Source organism: Balaenoptera borealis (assembly GCF_965194805.1).
Source record: "Balaenoptera borealis genome assembly, chromosome: X".
Lineage (NCBI taxonomy): Eukaryota > Metazoa > Chordata > Mammalia > Artiodactyla > Balaenopteridae > Balaenoptera > Balaenoptera borealis.
The window spans coordinates 51,929,988-51,954,877 of NC_138881.1; the positions used below are offsets into that span (position 1 = coordinate 51,929,988).

Here is a 24,890-nt window from a genome sequence, read left to right on the forward strand (position 1 = left end):
CCATTAACCCCATCAAAGAGCCCAGGTAGGCTCCAGTGTTGGGTTGCCTCAGGCAAAACAACCAACAGGGAGGGAACCCAGCCCCACCCATCAACAGTCAAGTGGATTAAAGTGTTACAGAGCTCTGTCCACCACAGCAACAGTCAGCTCTACCCACCACCAGAGCCTCCCATCAAGCCTCTTAGATAGCCTCAACCACCAGAGGACAGACAGCAGAAGCAAGAAAAACTACAATCCTGCAGCCTGTGGACCAAACCCCACATTACAGAAAGATAGACAAGATGAAAAGGCAGAGGGCTATATATCAGATGAAGGAACAAGAAAAAAACCCAGAAAAACAACTAAATGAAGTGGAGATAGGCAACCTTCCAGAAAAAGAATTCAGAATAATGATAGTGAAGATGATCCAGGACCTCGGAATAAGAATGGAGGCAAAGATTGAGAAGATGCAAGAAATGATTAACAAAGACCTAGAAGAATTAAAGAACAAACAAACAAACAGAGATGACCAATACAATAACTGAAATGAAAACTACACTAGAAGGAATCAATAGCAGAATAACTGAGGCAGAAGAACGGATAAGTGACCTGGAAGACAGAATGGTGGAATTCACTGCTGCAGAACAGACTAAAGAAAAAAGAATGAAAAGAAATGAAGACAGCCTAAGAGACCTCTGGGACAACATTAAACGCAACAACATTTGCATTATAGGGGTCCCAGAAGGAGAAGAGAGAGAGAAAGGGCCAGAGAAAATATTTGAAGAGATTATAGTCAAAAACTTCCCTAACATGGTAAAGGAAATAGCTACCCAAGTCCAGGAAGCACAGAGAGTCCCATACAGGATAAACCCAAGGAGAAACACACTGAGACACATAGTAATCAAAGTGGCAAAAATTAAAGACAAAGAAAAATTATTGAAAGCAGCAAGGGAAAAACGACAAATAACATACAAGAGAACTCCCATAAGGTTAACAGCTGATTTCTCAGCAGAAACTCTACAAGCCAGAAGGGAGTGGCATGATATACTTAAAGTGATGGAAGGGAAGAACCTACAACCAAGATTACTCTACCCGGCAAGGATCTCATTTAGATTTGATGGAGAAATCAAAAGCTTTACAAACCAGCAAAAGCTAAGAGAATTCAGCACCACCAAACCAGCTCCACAACAAATGCTAAAGGAACTTCTCTAAGTGGGAAACACAAGAGAAGAAAAGGACCTACAAAAACAAACCCAAAACAATTAAGAAAATGGTCATAGGAACGAACATATCGATAATTACCTTAAACGTGAATGGATTAAATGCTCCAACCAAAAGACACAAGCTTGCTGCATGGATACAAAAACAAGACCCATATATATGCTGTCTACAAGAGACCCACTTTAGACCTAGGGACACATACAGACTGAAAGTGAGGGGATGGAAAAAGATATTCCATGCAAATGGAAATCAAAAGAAAGCTGGAGTAGCTATACTCATATCAGATAAAATAGACCTTAAAATAAAGAATGTTACAAGAGACAAGGAAGGACACTACATAATGATCAAGGGATCAATCCAAGAAGAATATATAACAATTATAAATATATATGCACCCAACATAGGAGCACCTCAATACATAAGGCAACTGCTAACAGCCATAAAAGAGGAAACTGACAGTAACACAATAATAGTGGGGGACTTTAACACCTCACTTACACCAATGGACAGATCATCTAAAATGAAAATAAATAAGGAAACAGAAGCTTTAAATGACACAATAGACCAGATAGATTTAATTGATATTTATAGGACATTTCATCCAAAAACAGCAGATTACACGTTCTTCTCAAGTACGCACGGAACATTCTCCAGGATAGATCACATCTTGGGTCACAAATCAAGCCTCAGTAAATTTAAGAAAACTGAAATCATATCAAGCATCTTTTCTGACCACAATGCTATGAGATTACAAATGAATTACAGGGAAAAAAACGTAAAAAAGACAAACACATGGAAGCTAAACAATACGTTACTAAATAACCAAGAGATCACTGAAGAAATCAAAGAGGAAATCAAAAAATACCTAGAGACAAATGACAATGAAAACACGATGACCCAAAACCTATGGGATGCAGCAAAAGCAGTTCTAAGAGGGAAGATTATAGCTATACAAGCCTACCTAAAGAAACAAGAAAAATCTCAAGTAAACAATCTAACCTTACACCTAAAGAAACTAGAGAAAGAAGAACAAACAAAACCCAAAGTTAGCAGAAGGAAAGAAATCATAAAGATCAGAGTGGAAATAAATGAAATAGAAACAAAGAAAACAATAGCAAAGATCAATAAAACTAAAAGTTGGTTCTTTGAGAAGATAAACAAAATTGATAAGCCATTAGCCAGACTCATCAAGAAAAAGAGGGAGAGGACTCAAATCAATAAAATCAGAAATGAAAAAGGAGAAGTTACAACAGACACTGCAGAAATACAAAGCATCCTAAGAGACTACTACAAGCGACTTTATGCCAATAAAATGGACAACCTGGAAGAAATGGACAGATTCTTAGAAAGGTATAACCTTCCAAGACTGAACCAGGAAGAAACAGAAAATATAAACAGACCAATCACAAGCAATGAAATTGAAACTGTGATTAAAAATCTTCCAACAAACAAAAGTCCAGGACCAGGTGGCTTCACAGGTGAATTCTATCAAACATTTAGAGAAGAGCTAACACCTATCCTTCTCAAACTGTTCCAAAAAATTGCAGAGGACGGAACACTCCCAAACTCATTCTATGAGGCCACCATCACCCTGATACCAAAACCAGACAAAGACACTACAAAGAAAGAAAAGTACAGACCAATATCGCTGATGAATATAGATGCAAAAATCGTCAACAAAATACTAGCAAACAGAATCCAACAACACATTAAAAGGATCATACACCACGATCAAGTGGGATTTATCCCAGGGATGCCAGGATTCTTCAATATACGCAAATCAATCAATGTGATACACCATATTAACAAATTGAAGAAGAAAAACCATATGATCATCTCAATAGATGCAGAAAAAGCTTTTGACAAAATTCAACACCCATTTATGATAAAAACTCTCCAGAAAGTGGGCATAGAGGGAACCTACCTCAACATAATAAAGGCCATATATGACAAACCCACAGCAAACATCATTCTCAATGGTGAAAAACTGAAAGCATTTCCTCTAAGATCAGGAACAAGACAAGGATGTCCACTCTCACCACTATTATTCAACATAGTTCTGGAAGTCCTAGCCACGGCAATCAGAGAAGAAAAAGAAATAAAAGGAATACAAACTGGAAAAGAAGAAGTAAAACTGTCACTGTTTGCGGATTACATGATATTATACATAGAGAATCCTAAAACTGCCACCAGAAAACTGCTAGAGCTAATTAATGAATATGGTAAAGTTGCAGGATACAAAATTAATGCACAGAAATCTCTTGCCTTCCTATACACTAATGATGAAAAATCTGAAAGAGAAATTATGGAAACACTCCCATTTACCATTGCAACAAAAAGAATAAAATACCTAGGAATAAACCTACCTAGGGAGACAAAAGACCTGTATGTAGAAAACTATAAGACACTGAAGAAAGAAATTAAAGATGATACCAACAGATGGAGAGATATACCATGTTCTTGGATTGGAAGAATCAACATTGTGAAAATGACTCTACTACCCAAAGCAATCTACAGATTCAATGCAATCCCTATCAAATTACCAATGGCATTTTTTACGGTACTAGAACAAATCATCTTAAAATTTGTATGGAGACGCAAAAGACCCCGAATAGCCAAAGCAGTCTTGAGGGAAAAAAACGGAGCTGGAGGAATCAGACTCCCTGACTTCAGACTATACTACAAAGCTACAGTAATCAAGACAATATGGTACTGGCACAAAAACAGAAACATAGATCAATGGAGCAAGATAGAAAGCCCAGAGATAAACCCACACACCTATGGTCAACTAATATATGACAAAGGAGGCAAAGATATACAATGGAGAAAAGACAGTCTCTTCAATAAGTGGTGCTGGGAAAACTGGACAGCTACATGTAAAAGAATGAAATTAGAATATTCCCTAACACCATACACAAAAATAAACTCAAAATGGATTCGAGACTTAAATGTAAGACTGGACACTATAAAACTCTTAGAGGAAAACATAGGAAGAACACTCTTTGACATAAATCACAGCAAGATCTTTTTTGATCCACCTCCTAGAGTAATGGAAATAAAAACAAAAATAAACAAATGGGACCTAATGAAACTTCAAAGCTTTTGCACAGCAAAGGAAACCATAAACAAGACGAAAAGACAACCCTCAGAATGGGAGAAAATATTTGCAAACGAATCAACGGACAAAGGATTAATCTCCAAAATTTACAAACAGCTCATTCAGCTCAATATTAAAGAAACAAACACCCCAATCCAAAAATGGGCAGATGACCTAAATAGACATTTCTCCAAAGAAGACATATAGACGGCCATGAAGCACATGAAAAGCTGCTCAACATCACTAATTATTAGAGAAATGCAAATCAAAACTACAATGAGGTATCACCTCACACCAGTTAGAATGGGCATCATCAGAAAATCTACAAACAACAAATGCTGGAGAGGGTGTGGAGAAAAGGGAACCCTCTTGCACTGTTGGTGGGAATGTAAATTGATACAGCCACTATGGAGAACAATATGGAGGTTCCTTAAAAAACTAAAAATAGAATTACCATATGACCCAGCAATCCCACTACTGGGCATATACCCAGAGAAAACCGTAATTGAAAAAGACACATGCACCTGAATGTTCATTGCAGCACTATTTACAATAGCCAGGTCATGGAAGCAACCTAAATGCCCATCAACAGACGAATGGATAAAGAAGTTGTGGTACATATATACAATGGAATATTACTCAGCCATAAAAAGGAACGAAATTGAGTCATTTGTTGAGACGTGGATGGATCTAGAGACTGTCATACAGAGTGAAGTAAGTCAGAAAGAGAAAAACAAATATCGTATATTAACGTATGTATGTGGAACCTAGAAAAATGGTACAGATGAGCCGGTTTGCAGGGCAGAAGTTGAGACACAGATGTAGAGAATGGACATATGGACACCAAGGGGGGAAAACTGCGGTGGGGTGGGGATGGTGTTGTGCTGAATTGGGCGATTGGGATTGACATGTATACACTGATGTGTATAAAACTGATGCCTAATAAGAACCTGCAGTATAAAAAAACAAACAAACAAAACAACTAATACTAAACTTTCATTGGGTTATTTGTATGGAAATATGTTAATATAAATGTTTCAGACATTACATGAAATTTCTAAAAATCTTATATGTTCTGGTATAATGTTATAAGTCATAATCCTAGTTATTACCTTAAAATGTAATCTCAGAAATAACTAATTTTCTTGTCAACTGCATTGTTATGAACTTTCATCAAATTTTTAACTGTGGTCATTTTTAAGTCTTTTGTCATTTACAGACAGTTCTAGGTGTACTCTGATGCTTTTGCAAAAATGTTCCTATAAAAGGGTTTCATCTTCAAGGAATTCATGGAAAAGACTCTGACAAGTACAGGTTTCTGGTAACTGACTGTACTGCTGAACTGAATGAATAAGCATTTTCAGAACTCTAATGAAAAACTGATGAACTCATAAAAGTGCTAACAAAAGATCAAGATGAAAAAAAAAATTAATTACATGGGACTGAGTGAACTGATGAGGATGAGTATAATTTTTGTGACTTTCTGTCTGAAGTAAAAAAAAAAAAAATCCAAAAAAAAAAAAGAAATATAGATCAATGGAACAGATAGAAAGCCCAGAAATAAACTCATGCTTCTATGGTCAATTAATCTGACAAATGAGGCAAGGATATACAATGGAGAAAAGACAGTCTCTTCAATAAGTGGTGCTGGGAAAACTGGATAGCTACATGTAAAAAATGAAATTAGAACATTCTCTAACACCATACACAAAAATAAACTCAAAATGGATCAAATACCTAAATGTAAGGCCAGACACTATAAAAGTCTTATAGCAAAACAGGCAGAACACGCTCTGACATGAGATTAGCTCAAGTTGGTGGAGTATAAGGATGTGAGCTCACACCTTTTTATGAGAACACCAAAATCACAACTAACTGCTAAACAAACATTGACAAAAAAAATGCTAGAACCGACCAAAAAAGATACCCTATATCCAAAGACAAAGAAGAAGCCACAATGAGATGGTATGAGGGGCACAACTGTGATAAAATCAAATCCCATTCCCACCAGGTGGGTGACCCACAAACTAGAAAACAATGAAACCACAGAAGTTCTCCCACAGGAGTGAAATTTCTGAGCCCCACATCAGGCTTCCCAGCCTGGTGGTCCAGCACTGGGAGGAGGAGCCCCCAGATGATCTGGCTTTGAAGGCCAGTGGGGTTTGATCTCAGGAATTCCACAGGACTGGGGGAAACAGAAACTCCACTCTTGGAGGGTGCACACAAGGTCTCGTGTGCACCAGGACAGAGGGGAATAAAGCAATGACCCCATAAAAGACTGGGCCAGACCTACCTGCTAGTATTGGAGCGTCTCCTGCAGAGGCAGGGGGCGGCTGTGGCTCACTGTGGAGACAAAGACACTGGCAGCAGCAGTTCTGGGGAGTACTCACTGGCATGAGCCCTCCCGGAGGCTGACGTTAGTCCTACCCAACAGCCTGTAGGCTCCAGTGCTGGGACACCTCAGGCCAAACAACCAACAGGACGGGAACACAACCCCACCCATCAGCAGACAAGCATCTTAAAGTTTTCCTGAGCATGGTCCTGCCCACCAGAAGGACAAGACCCAGCTCCACCCACCACTGGGCAGGAACCAGTCCCTCCTATTAGGAAATCACAGCAATATCTTTTTTGATCCACCTCCTAGAGTAATGAAAAAGAAACAAAAATAACAAATGGGACCTAATTAAACTTAAAAGCTTTTGCAAAGCAAAGGAAACCATAAACAAAACAAAAAGACAATGCACAGGTTGGGAGAAAATATTTGCAAACAAAGTGACTGACAAGGGGTTAATCTCCAAAATATACAAACAGCTCATGTAGCTCTATGTCACAAAAACAAACAACACAATAAAAAAATGGGCAGAATATCAAAATAGACATTGCTCCAAAGAAGTCATACAGATGGCCCAAAAGCACATGAAAAGATGCTCAACATCACTAATTATGAGAGAAATGCAAATCAAAACTACAATGAAGTATCACTTCACACTGGTCAGAATGGCCATCATCAAAAAATCTAGAAACAAATGCTGGAGAGGGTGAGGAGAAAAGGGAACCCTCCTACAATGTTGGTGGACTGTAAATTAGTACAACCATTATGGAGAACAGTATGGAGGTTCCTTAAAAAACTAAATATAGAAGTACCATATGATCCAGCAATCCCACTCCTGGGCATATATCCAGAGAAAAACATAATTCGAAAAGATACATGCACCCCAATTGTAATTGCAGTGCTATTTACAATAGCCAAGTCATGGAAGCAACCTAAATGTCCACTGATAGAGGAATGGATAAAGAAGATGTGGTACATATATACAATGGACTATTACTCAACCTTAAAAAAGAACAAAATAATGCCATTTGCAACAACATGGATGGACCTAGAGATTATCATATTAAGTGAAGTAAGTCACACAGAGAAAGACAAATATCATATGATATCACTCATATGTGGAATCTAATTTAAAAAATGATACAAATGAACTTATTTACAAAACAGTTTCACAGATTTCGAAAACAAACCGATGGTTACCAAAGGGGATACATGGGGATGGGGAGGGATAAATTAGGATCCTAGGATTATCATACACACACAACTATATATAAAATAGATAACCAACAATGACCTACTGTACAGCACAGGGAACTCTACTTAATATTCTATAATAACCTATACGGGAAATGAATCTGCAAAAGAATGAATATATGCATATGTATAACTGAATCACTATGCTGTACACCTGAAACTAATACAACATTGTAAATCACCTATACTCCAATAAAATTAAAAAAAAAACAAAGGACCTGAATAAGTTTTTTCAAATAAGAGATACAAATGGACAATAAGCACATGAAATTATCATCACTACTCATTAGGGAAATGCAAACTAAAACCATAACATATCATTTCATACCCATTAGAATGGCTACTATTTGAAAAAACAAAAAAACAAAAACAAGTGTTGGCAAGAATGTGGAGAAATTGGAACTATTGTGCACCACTGTGGGACTGTAAAGTGGTACAGTTTCTATGGAAAACGCTATGGTCATTCCTCAAAAAAATTAAAAATAGATTAACCATATGATCCATTAATTCCACTTCTCAGTATATATCCAAAAGAATTTGAAAATAGGGCCTCAAAAATACTTTTACACCAACGTTCATAGCAGCATTATTTACAAGAACCAAAAGGTGGAAGTTATCCAAGTGTCTATAGATAGATGAATGGATAAACAAAATGTGATATGCAATCAATGAAATATTACTCAGCCTTAAAAGAGAATGAAAATTCTGACAGAAGGTTCACATGGATGAACCTTGAGGACATCATACTAAGTGAAATAAGCCAGAGATGAAAGGACAGATAATATATGGTTCCACTCATATGAGGTATCTAGAGTATTCAAATACATAGAGACAGAAAGTAGAATGATAGTTGGCAGGGGATGGAGTGAGGCAGAAATAGAAAACTGTTTAATGGATACAGACATTTCAGTTTTGTAAATGGAATATTTCTGGAGATTGAACAATGCAGATATACTTAATATTACTGAACTGTACTCTTAAAAATGGTTAAGATGGTAAATTTTGTGCTATGTGTATTTTACCACAATTAAAAAAAGAAATAATAAAGAGTGATCCCCAAAATGCTTTACCCAGGTTCTTCAAAGGATAACTAGTATAATATCACAACTAGGATGATATTGATATAGTCAAGATAACAATTCCCTCACCATAAGGAGTACTTCTATTGTACTTTTATAGCCACACACATCTCCGTACCCTCTATCCTCCACCCTGTCCTTAACCCCTGGTAACCATTAATCTTAACCATTAATTTTGTCTTTTTAAGAAATTTATATAAATGGAAGCATAAAGTACGTAACATTTTGAGATTAGCTTTTAAAATTCATCACAATTCTCTGCAAGGTGTTGCATGTATCAATAGTTCATTCCTCTTTATTGCTGAGTAATAATCTCTGGCATTGATGTACCAGAGTTTTTTTTTTTTTACCTATGAACAATTTACTTGTTGAAGGAAATTTGGGTTGTTTTCAGTTTTTGGCTATTATGAATAAAATTGCTATGAACATTAGTGTACAGGTTTTTGTGTGAACAAAGTTTTCATTTTTCTGGGATACATGTCCTAGAGTGCAATTAGTGCAATTGTTAGATCATATGGTAGTTGCATGTTTAGTTTTTTAGGAAAGTGAAAAACTGTTTTCCATAGTGATTGTACTATTATACATTACTGTTATATAAATGAGCTAAAGATGGCCTCTGCATATTGGCTCTATATTGTTTACTTCTTCATAGAAGGCTGGGACGTGTTAGCTGAAAAGCCCATCAGTGCCAAACTCAAAATTTTACCCATCCAATTGTTTTAAACATAGCCCAAATAAGCAGTTTATAGCCATTTAAAGCCTACTTGCTTTGCATACCCTGAGAATCTGCACTCAGTATCTGCAAGCCATAGATAAGATGAATTTCAGTGCAATAACTGAACAGGTGCTCTGAACCACTAGACATGTGTTGAGTTCTGCCAGAGGGTGCTTCTCACCAGGGCACTGCCTAAAGATGAGGTAGAAGCTTAAACTTCTGGGGGAGAGGAAATGGAAGGCAGGACCCTATGAAAGAGGACTAGTGCCCACTAGAGGGCAAGGCAGCACAATACCATCATGATAGTGATGAGGATATATTATCCTCTGCTTTCCTGGTAACTACTTGCAAAAGTTAAAGATATAGAAATGGCACAAGGGGAGGGCCAAAAAGGAAGGGCTGGTTCTCAGTTGGATAAAGAGATATAACCTCTCTTTTTTCCTGAGGCCCAGTCTCTCCTTAAAGACCTAACCCTGGAATCAAGTAAAAAAGGGGCTGCCTGGCTATATAGAATAGATCTGGTGAGGAACAAGCTTCATCTTATGGGGGCTGAAATTAAGCAATTGGTTGCCAGAATTGGTGGCTCAAAATGGAAAAAAATGGTGTCCCTACTAATTAGTGTGAAAGGTGGGAATGACCAACAGAGGAGGCTTTGGACCCCAGTCTATATATACCTTTTGATATAGATTTTTATGGCTTGGAGGGCTAACCATCCTATGTTAGGCCTCATAAAGGCCTAGGAAGACTAGCAATAGAAAATGTTAACTGAGGCCAAATATCTCCTCCATCAGCTGGTATGTTGGAGTGGACTTACTAGGTAATAGAGGATACAGTATGGCATGAAGTATGATGACTCTGCAAGTCCAGAGGTGACTTAATTAGGTCCTGAGTCTACCCAGTTGTTTGTCAGGAGGGCTCCTGTTAAGTACAAGTTCTTTTTATGAGCCATGACAGCTAATGCTAAAACAATTGAAGAGGTCACAGCTGCCCTACATTTAAAAGAAACTCATGAAAGACAAACTCAGAGTTGTGTCGCTTGTTAATTCTACAAACAATACCCTATTTGGCCTAAATTGAAATTGCTATCAACAGTGATGCCTCTTTCCTCTAGGCTAAACAAACCAATTACAACCAGGCCCGTGCTTAAGTGTGAACTATGAGATGAACAAGAGAGGTTACACTGGATCCAAAGAAACAAAGGGAATCCAAATTGGATGATCTCTGGTAAACTGGTGGAGTAATTACAATATTTACTAGGGTTAGATTACAATCCTCAAAATGCATCACATTCAAAGACAGCTACCCCTGCAAAGACTACTCCTGATCTCCTTTAGTGGCAGGCACCAGCCCCCATATAGGGATCTGGCAGTCACAGAAGGGGTGGTTGTAGAAGCCAGCCCCTTCTAGTAGACAATCACACTTTCAACATATTAACTATAGTTTTTATTTTTTTGATATTGAGCTGCATGAGTTGTTTGTAAACTTTGGAGATTAATCCCTTGTAGACTGCATCATTTGCAAATATTTTCTCCCATTCTGTGGGTTGTCTTTTTGTTTTGTTTATGGTTTCCTTTGCTGTGCAAAAGCTTTTGAGTTTAATTAGGTCCAATTTGTTTATTTTTGTTTTAATTTTCATTACTCTAGATGACTGATCAAAAAAGATATTGCTGCGATTTATGACAGAGAGTGTTCAGCCTAAGTTTTCCTCTAAGAGTTTTATTGTGTCTGGCCTTACATTTAGGTCTTTAATCCATTTTGAGTTTATTTTTATTTATGGTGTTAGAGAATGTTCTAATTTCAGTCTTTTACATGTAGCTGTCCAGTTTTCCCAGCATCACTTATTGAAGAGACTGTCTTCACCATTGTATAATCTTGCCTCTTTTTAGTGAAGATTAATTGACCATAGGTGCGTGGGTTTACCTCTGGGTTTTTGTGCCAGTACCATACAGTCTTGATTACTGTAGGTTTTTGGTATAGTCTGAAGTCGGGGAGCCTGATTCCTCCAGCTCCGTTTTTCTTTCTCAAGATTGCTTTGGTTATTCAGGGTCTTTTGTGTCTCCATACAAATTTTAAAGTTTTTTATTCTAGTTCTGTGAGAAATGCCATTGGTAATTTGATAGGGATTGCATTGAATCTGTAGATTGCCTTGGGTAGTACAGTCATTCTGACAATATTGATTCTTTGAATCCAAGAACATGGTATATCTTTCCATCTGTTTGTGTCATCTTTGATTTCTTTCATCAGCATCTTAGTTTTTGGAGTACAGGTCTTTTGCCTCCTTAAGTAGGTTTATCCCAGGTATTTTATTCTTTTTGATGCAATGGTTAATGGGATTGTTTCCTTAATTTCTCTTTCTGATCTTTGGTTGTTAGTATATACAAATGCAACAGAATTCTGTGTATTAATTTTGTAACCTACAACTTTACTGAATTCACTGATGAGCTCTAGTAGTTTTCTGGTAGCATCTTTAGGATTGTCTATGTAAAGTATCATGCCATCTGCAAACAGTGACAGTTTTACTTCTTCTTTTCTAATTTGGATTCCTTTTATTTCTTTTTCTTCTCTGATTGCTGTGGCTAGGACTACCAAAACAATGTTGAGTAAAAGTGGGGAGGGTGGACATCCTTGTCTTGTTCCTGATCTTAGAGGAAATGCTTTCAAGTTTTCACCATTGAGTATGATGTTAGCTGTGGATTTGTCCTATATGGCTTTTATTATGTTGAAGTAGGTTCCCTCTATGCCCACTTTCTAGAGAGTTTTCATCATAAATCGGTGTTGTATTTTGTCAAAAGCTTTTCCTGCATTTATTGAGAGGATCATATGGTTTTTATTCTTTAATTTGTTAATGTGGTGTATCACACTGATTAATTTGTGCATATTGAAAAATCCTTGCATCCCTGGGATAAATCCCACTTGATCATGGTGTACAATCCTTTTAATGTATTGTTGGATTTGGTTTGCTAGTATTTTGTTGAGGATTTTTGCACCCATGTTCATCAGTGATATTGGCCTATAATTTTCTTTTCTTTGGTATCCTTGTCTGGTTTTGGTATCAGGGTGATGGTAGCCTCATAGAATGAATTTGAAAAAACCAAACAACCCAATCAAAAAATGGGCAGAAGACCTAAATAGACATTTCTCCAAAGAAGACATACAGATGGCCAAGAGGTACAGGAAAAGATGCTCAACACCACTAATTATTAGAGAAATGCAAATGAAAACTACAATGAGGTATCACCTCACACCAGTCAGAATGGCCATCATTAAAAAGTCTACAAGCAATAAATGCTGGAGAGGGTGTGGAGAAAAGGGAAACCTCCTGCACTGTTGGTGGGAATGTAAATTAGTACAGCCACTATGGAGAACAGTATGGAGATTCCTTAAAAAACTAAACATAGAGCTACCATATGATCCAGCAATCCCACTCCTCAGCATATATCTGGAGAAAACCACAGTTCGAAAAGATACATGCATCCCAATGTTCACTGCAGCCCTGTTTACAATAGCCAAAACATGGAAGCAACCTAAATGTCCATCTACAAATAAAGAAGATGTGGTACATGTAGACAATGGAATATTACTCAGCCATTAAAAAGCATGAAAGAATACCACTTGCAGCAGCATGGATGGGCCTGGAAATTATCATACTAAGTGAAGTCAGACAGAGAAAGACAAATATCATATGATATCACTTATATGTGGAATCTAAAAAAAAAACAAAAAACAAATGAACTTATTTACAAAACAGAAACAGACTTACAGACATAGAGAACAAACTTTTGGTTACTAGGAACGAAGGGTCGGGGGCAGTGATAGATTGGGAGTTTGGGATTGACATATATACACTACTATATTTAAAATAGATGACCAACAAGGACCTACTGTATAGCATAGGGAACTCTGCTCAATATTCTGTAATAACCTAATGGGAAAATAATTTGAAAAAAGAAGAGATATATGTATATGTATAATTGAATCACTTTGCTATACACCTGAAACTAATACAACATTGTAAATCAACTATAGTCCAATATAAAATGAAAAAAAATTTAAATAACTATAGTTTGGGTTTCAAGATCTAAACAGCACTGTCTGGCTTTATTGGCCACGTTTTCCCAAATCTCCCTTATCCCAGAAATCACTCATGTTTCAAAGGGACCCCTCGACTCCCCACCCCACCCAAGAGGTGATCAGCTTGGGAGGAAGAATAATTAAAGTAGTAATTACCCACTTTATTAAAATTGACCCAGTTCTACAAAAAGAAGTTTCTGCCCTGGTTGTAACTGTCACACCCTATACCAAGACTATCCGTTTTCCTATTACGGGAATGGAGCTCTTCAGTCAGCAAGTATTTCATGGAACAAGTTTAAGTGGTGGGCATTGCATGGTAGTAACCAGTTAATCATCCATTACTGGTGCAGGTGCTAAATATGACACAGTATCAGCTAAGACAAGGCACTGAAGGATTATGGCCTGACTTAAAGATCCCAGTAGGAAGCCTCACCTGTAAAAGGGTGCTATCAGGTGATCCATCCAGAACACCAAGGTATGCTGACTAGGAATATCCTTGTTGAAGTGAATCTGTGAGGTCTGGAAGAGGAGACTGCTTACTCAAATGTGCAGATCAGGTAAACATGACACCACCAAAGGAAATTAATAAAGTTCCAATAACTGACCCTAAAGAAATAGAGATGTATGAAATATCTGGCAAAGTATTCAGAATAATCCTCTAAAAGTTTAGTGAACAACAAAAACACACAAACAACTAAATAAAACTAGGAAAACAATCCATGAACACAATGAGAAATGCAACAAAGAAATAGAAACAAAAAAGTTTATTCTAGAGCTGAAGAATACAATGACTGAACTGAAGAATTCAACAGAGCTTCAATAGCAGACTCAATTAAGAATAAGAAAGAATCAATGAACACAAAGATAAATCATATGAACTTATCCAGGCAGAGGAGCAAAAAGAAAAAAAGAATTAAAAAGTGTGAAGAAAGCCCACTGGATTTATGGGACAAACCAAAAGAAACAATAAATGCATTATGGGAATCCAGGAAGAAGAGAAAGATAAAGGAACAGAAAATGTATTTAAAGCAATAAAGGCTGAAACTTACCAAATATATTGAGAGAAATGGACGTCCAGATTCATGAGCCCCAAAAGGCCCCCAAAAGGTTGAACCCTTTTGACATCAAAAGCAAAGGCAACAAAAGCAAAAATAAGCAAGTGGGAATATATCAAACCAAACACGTTTCTGCACAGCCAAAAAAATCATCAACACAATGAAAAGGCAACCTACCAATTGAAAGAAAATATTTTCAAATCAAATATTTGATAAGGGGTTAATAGCCAAAATATATAAAGAACTCATGCAACTCAGCAGCGACAAAAAAACAAACAACCCATTTAAAAAATGGGCAGAGGCTCTGAATAGGCATTTTTTGAAAGAAGATATACAGGTGGGCAACAGGCACATGAAAAGATGCTCAACATCACTAATCGCCAGGGAAATGCAAATCAAATCCACAATGAGATATCACCTCACACATGTTAGAATCACTGTTATCAACAAGACGAGAAGTAACAAGTGTTGGCGAGGATGTGGAGAAAAAGGAACACTTGTGCATTGTTGGTGGGTTAGTTGGACCACTATGGAAAACAGTATGGAGGTTGCTCAAAAAATTAAAAATAGAATTCCCAGATCCAACAACTCCACTTTTGGGTATATACCTGAAAGAAATAAACTCACTGTTTCAGACATATCTGCACCCCTATGTTCACTGCAGAATTATTTACAATAGCCAAGACATGGAAATAACCCAAGTGTCCATTGATGGATAAATAGATAAAGAAACTGTGGTATGTATATATATATATATATATATATATATATATATATATATAATGGAATATTATTCAGTCATAAAAAAGAGGAAATCCTGTCATTTGTGACAATATGGATGAACTTTGAGGGTATTATGCTAAGTGAAATAAGTCAGTGGAAGACAAATACTGTATGCTCTTACTTGTATGTGAAATCTTAGAAAATAAAACTGAAACCTAATACTAATACACTATTAAATGTCAATCAAATCTCAATTAAAAAAAGAAATGGGCAAACAATTTGAACAGACATTTCTCCAAAGAAGAGACACAAATGGCTAATAATTACATGAAAAGAGGCTTAGTACTAACCATTAGATAAATGCAAATCAAAACAACAAGATACAATTTCACACTCATTTGGATGGCTACTATAAAACAAACACACAAAGTAAAACCAGAAAATAACAAGTGTTGGCAAGGATATTGAGAAATTGTGCCCATTATGCAATGCTGGTAGGAATGTAAAATGGTGCAGTTACTATAAAAAACAGTATGGAAGTTCCACAAAAAATTAAAAATAGAATTACCATATGATCCAGCAATTTCATTTCTGGGTATATGCCCATCAGAATTAAAAGCAAAAACTCTTAACTGATATTGTGCAACCATGTGGATAGCAGCATTATTCACAATAGCCAAAAAGTGGAAGCAACACATCCATCAACAGATAAACTGACAAACAAAATTTCATGTAAACATACAATGTAATATTATTGAGCCTTCAAAAGGTAGGAAATTACTTTTCATTGAGGTTTAGATGATGTAAAATATTATATAAGTTTCAGGTATACAATACAGTGATTCACAATTTTTAAAGATTATATTCCATTTACAGTTACCATAAAATAGTGGCTATATTCCATGTGTTGTACAATATATCCTTGTAGCTTATTTATTTTATACATAGTAGTTTATACCTGTTAATCACCTACCCCTATCTTGCCCCTTCCTCTTTCCCTCTCCCCACTGGAAACCACTAATTTGTTCTCTATATCTGTTAGTCTGTTTCTTTTTGATATGTTCACAAGTTTGTTGTATTTTTTAGATTCCACATAGAAGTGATAACATACACTATTTGTATTTCTCTGTCTGACTCCTTTCACTAAGCATGAAACCAACCAGGCCCATCCATATTGTTGCAAAGGGCAAAATTTCATTCTTTCTTATGGGTGAGTAGTATTCCATTGTGTGTGTGTATATATATGTATATATATACATATATACCACATATTCTATTTAAAAAAATTTTTATTGGAGTATAGTTGATTTACAATGTTGTGTTAGTTTCAGGTGTATAGCAAAGTGAATCAGTTATACATATATATGTATATATATATATACATATATATATATATACACATATATATATATATATGTATATATATACATATATACATTCTTTTTCAGATTCTTTTCCCATATAGGTTATTAAACAATATCGAGTAGAGATCCCTGTGCTATATAGTAGGCCCTTGTTGGTTATCTATTTTATATAGTGTGCATATGTAAATCACAATCTCCTAATTTATCCCTTCACCCCATGTTTCCCCTTTAGTAACCATAAATTTGATTTTGAGATCCGTGAGTCTGTTTCTCTTTTATAAATAAGTTCATTTGTATCATTTTTAAACTAGATTCCAGATAGAAGTGATATCATTTGACATTGGTCTTTCTATGTCTGACTTACTTCACTTAGTATAATAATCTATAGGTCCATTCATGTTGCTGCAAATGTCATTATTTCATTCCTTTTTATGGCTGAGTAGTATTCCATTGCATATATGTACCAATCTAGGTTTCATATTTCATAAAAAAATTTTATTGGAGTATAGTTGATTCACAATGTTGTGTTAGTTTCAGGAGTACAGTAAAGTGAATCAGTTATACACATACATATATCCACTTTTTTTTTAGATTATTTTACCATATAGGTCATTACAGAGTATTGGGTAGAGTTCCCTGTGCTACACACTAGGTCCTTATTAGTTATATCTGTTTTATATATAGTAGTATGTATATGTCAATCTCAATCTCCCAATTTATCCCTCCCCACCTTCCCCCCTGGTAACCATAAGTTTGTTTTCCTCATCTGTGACTCTATTTCTGTTTTGTAAATAAGTTCATTTGTATCATTTTTTTAGCTTCCACATATAAGTGATATCATATGGTATTTGTCTTTCTCTGTCTGACTTCCTTCACGCAGTATGACAATCTCTAGGTCCATCCATGCTGCTGTGAATGGCATTATTTCATTCTTTTTTATGGCTGAGTAATATTACAGTGTATATATGTACCACATCTTCTTTATCCACTCATCTGTCAATAGACATTTAGGTTGCTTCCATGTCTTGGCTATTGCAAAGAGTGCAGCAATGAACATTGGGATGCATGTATCTTTTCAAGTTATCTGGTTTTCTCCAGATACATGCCCAGGAGTGGGATTGGTAGATCACATAGTCATTCTATATTTAGTTTTTTAAGGAACCTCCATAATGTTCTCCAAAATGGTTGAACCAATTTACATTCCCACCAACAGTGTAGGAGGGTTCCCTTTTCTCCACACCCTTTCCAGAATTTATAGTTTGTAAATTTTTTGATGATGGCAATTCTGACTGGTGTGAGCTGATATCTCACTGTAGTTCTGATTTGCATTTCTCTGATAATTAGTGATGTTGAGCATTTTTTGATGTGCTTTTTGGCCATATGTCTGTCTTCTTTGAAGAAATGTGTATTTAGATCTTCCACCCATTTTTTGATTTTTCTTTTTATATAGGTGCATGAGCTCTTTGTATATTTTGGAGATTAATCCCTTGTCAGTCACTTCAATTGCAAATATTTTCTTCCATTCTGTGGGTTGTCTTTTCATTTTGTTTATGGCTTTCTTTGCCATATAAAAGCTTTTACATTTAATAAGGTCACATTTGTTTATCTTTGTTTTGATTTTCATTACTCTAGGAAATGGATCAAAAAGACATTGCTGCAATTTATGTTAGAGAGTATTCTGCCTATGTTTTCATATAAGAGTTTTATAGTATCCGGCCTTAAACTTAAGTCTTTAATCCATTTTGAGTTTATTTTTGTTTATGGTGTTAGAGAATGTTCTAATTTCATTCTTTTACATGTAGCTGTCCCGTTTTCCCAGCACCACTTATTGAAGAGACTGTCTTCACCATTGTATAATCTTGCCTCTTTTTATTGAAGAGGCAAGATTTTTTATTTATTTAATTGACCATAGGTGCGTGGGTTTATCTCTGGACTTTCTATCCTGTTCCATTAATCTATATTCCTGTTTTTGTGCCAGTACCATACAGTCTTGATTACTGTAGCTTTTTGGTATAGTCTGAAGTCAGGGAGCCTGATTCCTCCAGCTCGGTTTTCTTTCTCAAGATTGCTTTGGTTATTCAGGGTCTTTTGTGTCTCCATACAAATTTTAAAGTTTTTTTTTCTAGTTCTTTGAAAAGTGCCATTAGTAATTTGATAGGGATTGCAATGAATCTGTGGATTGCCTTGGGTAGTATAGTCATTTTGAAAATATTGATTCCTCCAATCAAAGAGCATGTTATATATTTCCATCTGCTTGTGTCATCTTTGATTTCTTTTGTCAGCATCTTATAGTTGTCAGAGTACAGGTCTTTTGCCTCCTTAGGTAGGTTTATCCCTAGGTATTTTAATCTTTCTGATGTGATGATAAATGGGATTGCTTCCTTAATTTCTCTCTCTGATCTTTTGTTGTTAGTGTATAGGAATGCAACAGATTTCTATGTATTAATTTTGTATCCTGCAAATTTACCTAATTCATTGATGAGCTCTAGTAGTTTTCTGGTAGCATCTTTAGGATTTTCTATGTATAGTATCATGTCATCTGCAGTGACTGTTTTAGATACTCTTTTTCAATTTGGATTCCTTTTATTTCTTTTGCTTCTCTGAATGCTGTGGCTAGGGCTTCCAAAACTATGTTGAATAAAACTGGCAAGAGTGGACATCCTTGTCTTTCTTGTTCCTGATATTAGAGGAAATGCTTTCAATTTTTCACCTTTGAGTCTGATGTTAGCTGTGGGTTTGTCATATATGGCCTTTATTATGTTGAGGTAGGTTCGCTCTATGCCCAGTTTCTGGAGAGTTTTTATCATAAATGGTTGTTGAATTTTCTCAAAAGATTTTTCTGCATCTGTTGAGATGATCATGTGGTTTTTATTCTTCAGTTTGTTAATATGGTGAATCACACTGATTGCCAATATTGAAGAATCATTGCATCACAGGGATGCATGGTATATGATCCTTTTAATGCATTGTTGGATTCGATTTGCTAGTATTTTGTGGAGGATTTTTGCATCTGTGTTCCTCAGTGATATTGGTCTGTAATTTTCTTTTTTTGTGGTCTTTGTCTGGTTTTGGTATCAGGGTGAGGGTGGCCTCATAGAATGAGCTTGGGAGTGTTCCTTCCTCTGCAACTTTTGGAAGAGTTTCAGAAGGATAGTTGTTAACTCTTCTCTAAATGTTTGATAGGATTTGCCTGTGAAGCCACCTGGTCCCAGACTTTTGTTTGTTGGAATTTTAAAATCACAGTTTCAATTTCAGTACTTGTGATTGGTCTCTCATGTTTTCTATTTCTTCCTTGTTCAGTCTGGGAAGGTTGTACATTTCTAAGAATTTGTCCATTTCTTCTAGGTTGTCCATTTTATTGGCATACAGTTGCATATAGTAGTCTCTTATGATCCTTTGTATTTGGGTGGTATCAGCTGTAACTTCTTTTTCATTTCTAATTTTGTTGATTTGAGCCCTCTCCTTTTTGTTTCTGATGAGTTTGACTAAAGGTTTATCAATTTTGCCTATCTTTACAAAGAATCAGCTTTTACTATCATCAATCTTTTCTATTGTTTTCTTCGTCCCTATTTCATTTATTTCTGCTCTGATCTTTATGATTTACTTCCTTCTAAGAACCTTGTGTTTTTTGTTCTTGTTTCACTAGTTGCTTTAGGTGTAAGCTTAGGTTGTTTATTTAAGATTTGTCTTGTTTCCTGAGGTAAAATTTTACTGCTACATACTTTTCTCTTAGAACTGCTTTCACTGAGTCCCGTAGGCTTTGGATCATTGTGTTTTTGTTCAAATCTGTGTCTAGGTATTTTTTGATTTCCTCTTTAATTTCTTCAGTGATCCATTGGTTGCTTAGTAGTATATTGTTTAGCCTCCACATGTTTTTGTTTTTTAGAGTTTTTTTTCCCCCTGTAATTGATTTCTAATCTCATAGTGTTGTGGTCGGAAAAGGTGCTTGATATAATTTCCGTTTTCTTAAATTTACTGGGGCTTGATTTATGCCTGAAGATCCTCAGAAATGTTCCATGTGCACTTATGTGTTCCATGAGAAGAAAGTGTATTCTGCTTTTAGATGGAATGTTCTATAAATATCAATTAAGTCCATCTGGTTTAATGTGTCATTTAAGGCCTGTGTTTCCTTAGTGCTTTCCTGTCTGGATGATCTGTCCATTGGTGTAGGTGGGGTGTTAAAGTCCCCCATTATTATTTTGTTGTCAATTTCTCCTTTTATGGTTGTTAGCATTAGCCTCATATATTGAGTTGCCCCTATGTTTGGTACATATACATTTACAACTGTTATATCTTCTTGGAGTTATCCCTTGATCATTATGTAGTGTCCTTCCTTGTCTCTTGTAACAGTCTTTATTTTAAAGTCTATTTTATCTGATATGAATATATTGCTTCTCCAGCTTTCTTTTGATTTCCATTTGCATATACACCGGTTTCCATCCCCTCACTTTCAGTCCATATTTGTCCCTAGATCTGAAGTGGGTCTCTTGTAGACAGCAAATATATGGGTCTTATTTTTGTATCCATTCAGCCAGTCTATGTCTTTTGGTTGAAGCATTTAATCCATTTACTTTTAAGGCAATTATCAATATGCATGTTCTTATTGCCATTTTCTTAATTATTTTGAAATTTACTTTTTAGGTCTTTTTTCTTCCCTTCATCTTTTGTTCTCTTCTCTTGTGATTTAAGGACTATATTTAGTGTTGTGTTTGGATTCCTTTTTATTTTTTTGTGTGTGTATCTATTTTAGTTTTTTGGTTTACAGTTCCTATTAGGTTTTGATATAGCATTGTATACATATACAAGTTAGTTTTAAGTTTCTGGTCTCTTAATTTCAGATGCATTTCCCATTTCCTGCATTTCTACTCTCCTCATTGTTGCTGGTTTTGATGTCATATTTGCATATGGATGATTGCCTACTTCTACTGCATGTTTGCCTTTACCATTGAACTTTCCTATTTGTGATTTTCTTTTTTTTTTTTTTTTTACTATTGTTTAAATTTAAGTATAGTTGATTTACAATGTGTCATTCTCTGCTGTACAGCAAAGTGACTCAGTTTTACACATATAAACATTCTCTTTTTAAATATTCCTTTCCATTATGGTTTATTCCAGGAGGTTGGATATAATTTCCTGTGTGATACAGTAGGATCTTGTTGTTTATCCATTCTAAATGTAATAGTTTGCATCTACCACCCCAAATTCCCAGTCCATCCCTCTCCCTCCTTCCTGCCCCTTGGCAACCACACAGTCTGATCTCTATGTCTGTGATTCTGTTTCTGTTTTGTAGATAGGTTAATTTGTGCCATATTTTAGATTGATATATATGTGATATCATATGGTATTTGTCTTTCTCTTTCTGACTTACTTCACTTAGTATGATAATCTCTAGTCACATCCATGTTGCTGCAAATGGCATTACTTTGTTCTTCTTTATGGCTGAGTGGTATTCCATTGTATATATGTACCACATGTTCTTTATCCATTCATCTGTCAATGGACATTTAGGTTGTTTTCACGTTTTGGCTATTGTGAATAGCACTGCTATGAACATAGTGGCACATGTACCTTTTGGAATTATAGTTTTGTCCAGGTACATGCCCAGGAGTGGGATTGCTGGATCATATGGTAATTCTATTCTGAGTTTTCTTAGGAACCTCCATACTGTTTTCCTTAGTGGCTGCACCAACTTACATTCCCACCAACAGTGTAGGAGGGTTCCCTATCTCCACACCCTCTCCAGCATTTGTTATTTGTAGACTTTTTGATGAAGATAGAATAATGGAAATTACCCAGTCAAAATAGCAGACAGAAAGCCAAATGAATAATAAAATGAAAGCAATATAAGAGACCTGTGGGATAACATAAAGCATCCCAATCTATGCATAATAGGGATTCCAGAAGGAGAAGAAAGAGAAAAGGGGATTGAAAATGTATTTGAAGAAATTATGGTAGAAAACTTCCCAAACGTAAAGAAGGAAACAGATATCCAGATGCAAGAAGCACAGAGGGTTCCAAACAAGATGAAACAAAACAGACATATGCCATGACATAGTATAATAAAAGTGGCAAAAATTAAAGATAAAGAGAGGATTACAAATGTGGAAAGTGAAAAACAAAGAGTTAATTACAAGGGAACCCCCACTAAGGCTGTCAGCTGATTTCTCTACAGAAACACTGCAGGGTAGAACGAAGTGGCAAAATACATTCAAAGTCTTGAAATGGAAAAATCTGCAACCTAGAATAGTCTACCCAACAAGATTATCATTTAGAATAGGAGGAGAAATAAGGAATTTCTCAGACAAGCAAAAACTAAAAGAATACAACAATACTAAACCTATCCTTAAAGAAATATTGAAAGATCTTCTCTAAATAGAAAAGAAGCAAGAAGATATAGAAAGAAGGAAATAATAATTTGAAAGTAAATCAAATTAGCCAGTACACAGATCAAATAGAGAAAAAAAAACCTATTTGTGAAAGTGATCATAAACACAAGCAACAGCAAAAGGATGAATCTGAAGATGTAAAAAAGGAAATCAAAATCATAAAATGTGGGAAAGGAGAGTACAAAAATGCAGTCTTTTTTGGAATGTGTTTGAGCCTCTGTGACTATCAGTGTAAAGCAATAATATATAGGAAGGTGTTAACATACATGAAAAACAGGGCAACCAAACATAAAAAACATACAAGATATTCATAAAAGCCAAAAAGGAGAGAATATGAGCATAAAATAAAGGAAATCATCAAAACACAAAAAGAAAGACAAAAAGAGAAAGAAAGGAACAAAGAAGAAACAAAGAATCAACAGGAAAACATGGTGTAAAATGGCAATAAATACATATATATCAATAATTACTTTAAATGTCAATGGACTAAATGCTGTAATCAAAATACACAGAGTAGTAGATTGGATGAATAAAAAAAAAGAAAAAAAAAACAAGAGCCAACAATATCCTGCCTACAAGAGACCCACCTTAGGGCAAAGGACACACACAGGTTGAAATTGAGGGGATGAAAAAAGGTATTTCATGCAAACTGAAATGAAAAGAAAGCAGGAGTTGCCATACTCATATCAGATAAAATAGATTTTAAAGCAAATGCTATAAAGAAAGATAAAGAAGGACACTATATAATGATAAAAGGATCAATTCAAGAAGAGGATTTTACAATCATCAACATAGATGCACCTAACATAGAAGCACCCAAATATATAAAACAAATACTAACAGACATAAAGGGGGAAATTGATTGGAATACAATAATAGTCGGAGTTTCTAACACCCCACTCACATCACTGGACAGATCTTCTAGAGAGAAAAATCAATAAGGCAACAGAGATCCTAAATGATACAATAGAACAGTCAGACTTAATTGATATTTTCAGGACATTACATCCAAAAAAAAGAAAATACATTCTTCTTTTCAAGTGCACATGGAACATTCTGTAGGATTGACCACATACTAGGGCACAGAAATAACCTCAACAAATTTAAGAGTATAGAAATTATTTCAAGCATTTTCTCTGACCACAACAGCATGAAACTAGAAATCAACCACAGGAAAAGAAATGAGAAAAAACCCGGCTACATGGAGACTAAAAAATATGCTACTAAAAAAACCAATGGTTCAACAAGGGAATCAAAAAGGAAATTAAAAAATACTTTGAGACAAATGACAATGAAAACAACCACCATACAAAATCTATGGGATGCAGCAAAAGCAGTTCTTAGGGAGAAGCTGATAGCAATACAGGCCTTCCTCAAAAAACAAGAAAGATCTCAAATAAACACATAATCTACCACCTAAAAGAATTAGAAGAAGAACAAACAAAACCTAAAGTCAGCAGGAAGGAAATAATAAAGATTAGGGAGGAAATAAATAAAATAGAGATAAAAATAATAGAAAAAAATCAATAAAACCAAGAGCTGATTCTTTGAAAGGGTAAACAAAACTTACAAACCTCTGGCTACGATCACTAAGAAGAGAGAGAACACAAACAA

At 35.6% G+C, this 24,890-nt stretch overlaps 1 protein-coding gene across 5 annotated transcripts in view; it reads right to left on the reverse strand.

Annotated features, from left to right (window-relative positions):
* Positions 1 to 24,890, reverse strand: part of MTMR8 (myotubularin related protein 8) — a 228,318-nt gene that overhangs the window by 26,329 nt on the left and 177,099 nt on the right. For 2 of the 5 annotated variants that reach the window (XR_014239517.1, XM_082376612.1), the window contains exon 13: positions 6,591 to 6,640. The exons of the other annotated variants lie outside the window; for them this stretch is intronic. Coding sequence is in view for 1 of the 2 variants with exons in the window: in XM_082376612.1 (XP_082232738.1) it covers positions 6,591 to 6,640 (50 nt within the window). In the remaining variant the exon portion in view is untranslated. The remainder of the gene's footprint in view (positions 1 to 6,590; positions 6,641 to 24,890) is intronic. 5 annotated transcript variants of the gene reach the window in all.